At 30.8% G+C, this 1,450-nt stretch overlaps 1 protein-coding gene across 1 annotated transcript; it reads left to right on the top strand.

The window, feature by feature from the left end:
- Positions 1-839: 839 nt before the first annotated feature.
- LOC121260141 lies at positions 840-1,247 on the top strand. Its single transcript, XM_041161987.1, has one exon. The coding sequence runs from the start codon at positions 840-842 to the stop codon at positions 1,245-1,247; it is 408 nt and encodes a 135-aa protein (XP_041017921.1).
- The last annotated feature ends 203 nt before the right edge of the window (positions 1,248-1,450 follow it).

Raw genomic sequence — 1,450 nt, 5'->3', positions numbered from 1 at the left:
GCTTGCATAATTTTATTATTGTGCATTTACTCTGATTGCTTCCATCCCCTTCCTTCTCTTCTTCTTCAGTCCTTCTTCTTCTCATTTTCGTTGTTTTGGTATATATATATATATATTTGTCTAACCATTAGGTCAGCAAAATTATGGTTATTAATTTGTTTGTTTACTTTACACAAATCAAAGACTTATAATTAGATTTGTGTATAGAAATTAGTAATATATATATTTTGAATCATCTTGATGTTTGATTAGTAGTTGATGTAATATCATCATAAATGAATACCTTATATATAGTGAATTTACTAATTAAATATTATTGTATATTAAGAATAGCCATAGCATCTTAAGATACAATAATATTTTAATATATTTGATTTTATGCTGTTATAATGGCATTTTATATTGCAATTAAATCATTATAGTAATTACTTGGCACTACAGGGAGGTAATTATTAAAAAAAAATAAATGATGATTGAATTGAAATAAGATAGTAAAAAAGATAGTAGGTAAAGGAGATTTCCTATACCCATAGGTGCGGGATGTCTTTTTCTTAAATATTTGTAAAACACTAGTCTTATTATAAAGAAAAATACAAGCAAATCTTATGCATATTGCAATCTTTACTCATAGGGAGATTTAGATTTGTTTTTTGAATTAGACATTGGTCGATTCAAACTATAGTTATTGTTTGATTCAAAGCATTGATATATGTTCTTGGTTATGTTATTACAGCTACTATATATAACTTCTTTTTAAATAGTGGATCTTCTAATATTCCAATTCTAAATGGGGGTAATTTTTCAGACTGGAAAGAAGAGGTTCTTTTAACACAGGGCGCATGGACTTGGACTTGGCACTTCATGTGGATGAACCACCTATACCCACTGAATCAAGTTCATTGGTAGATAAGAATACCTACGAAAGATGGGTGCGGTCTAACCGATTAAGTCTAATGCTTATCAAGTCACATGTGAGTAAGAGCATTAGAGGTTCAATCCCAGATTGTGATAAAGTCAAGGACTACATAAAGGCTATTGAAGAGCAATTTGTTAGTTCTGATAAGGCATTGGCTAGCACCCTAATGAATAAATTATCAGTTATGAAGCATGGCAAATCCAGAAGCGTGCACGAGCACATAATGGAAATGAGGGATATTGCAGCCCAACTAAAGTCTTTAGAGATTGAGATCTCAGATTTATTCATTGTCTATTTCATACTCAACTCTCTTCCTACAGAATATGGATGATTTAAGATTTCCTACAACATACATAAGGAAAAATGGTCCATTAATGAAATTTTAACCATGTGTGTACAAGAAGAAGAGAGATTGAAACATGAAAATATTGAGAGTGCTCATTTTGTTACTCAAAGGAAGGGACAATGGAAGAAAGGCAAAAGTGTCAATGTTAATAAGTGGAAGAAGGATGGAAAGCGCCATTTAAATGCTAT

The sequence above is a fragment of the Juglans microcarpa x Juglans regia genome, chromosome 4D, assembly GCF_004785595.1.
Source record: "Juglans microcarpa x Juglans regia isolate MS1-56 chromosome 4D, Jm3101_v1.0, whole genome shotgun sequence".
NCBI lineage: Eukaryota > Viridiplantae > Streptophyta > Magnoliopsida > Fagales > Juglandaceae > Juglans > Juglans microcarpa x Juglans regia.
The sequence above is the reverse complement of the archived record's forward strand: the minus strand, read 5'-3'. Positions and strand labels throughout refer to the sequence as shown.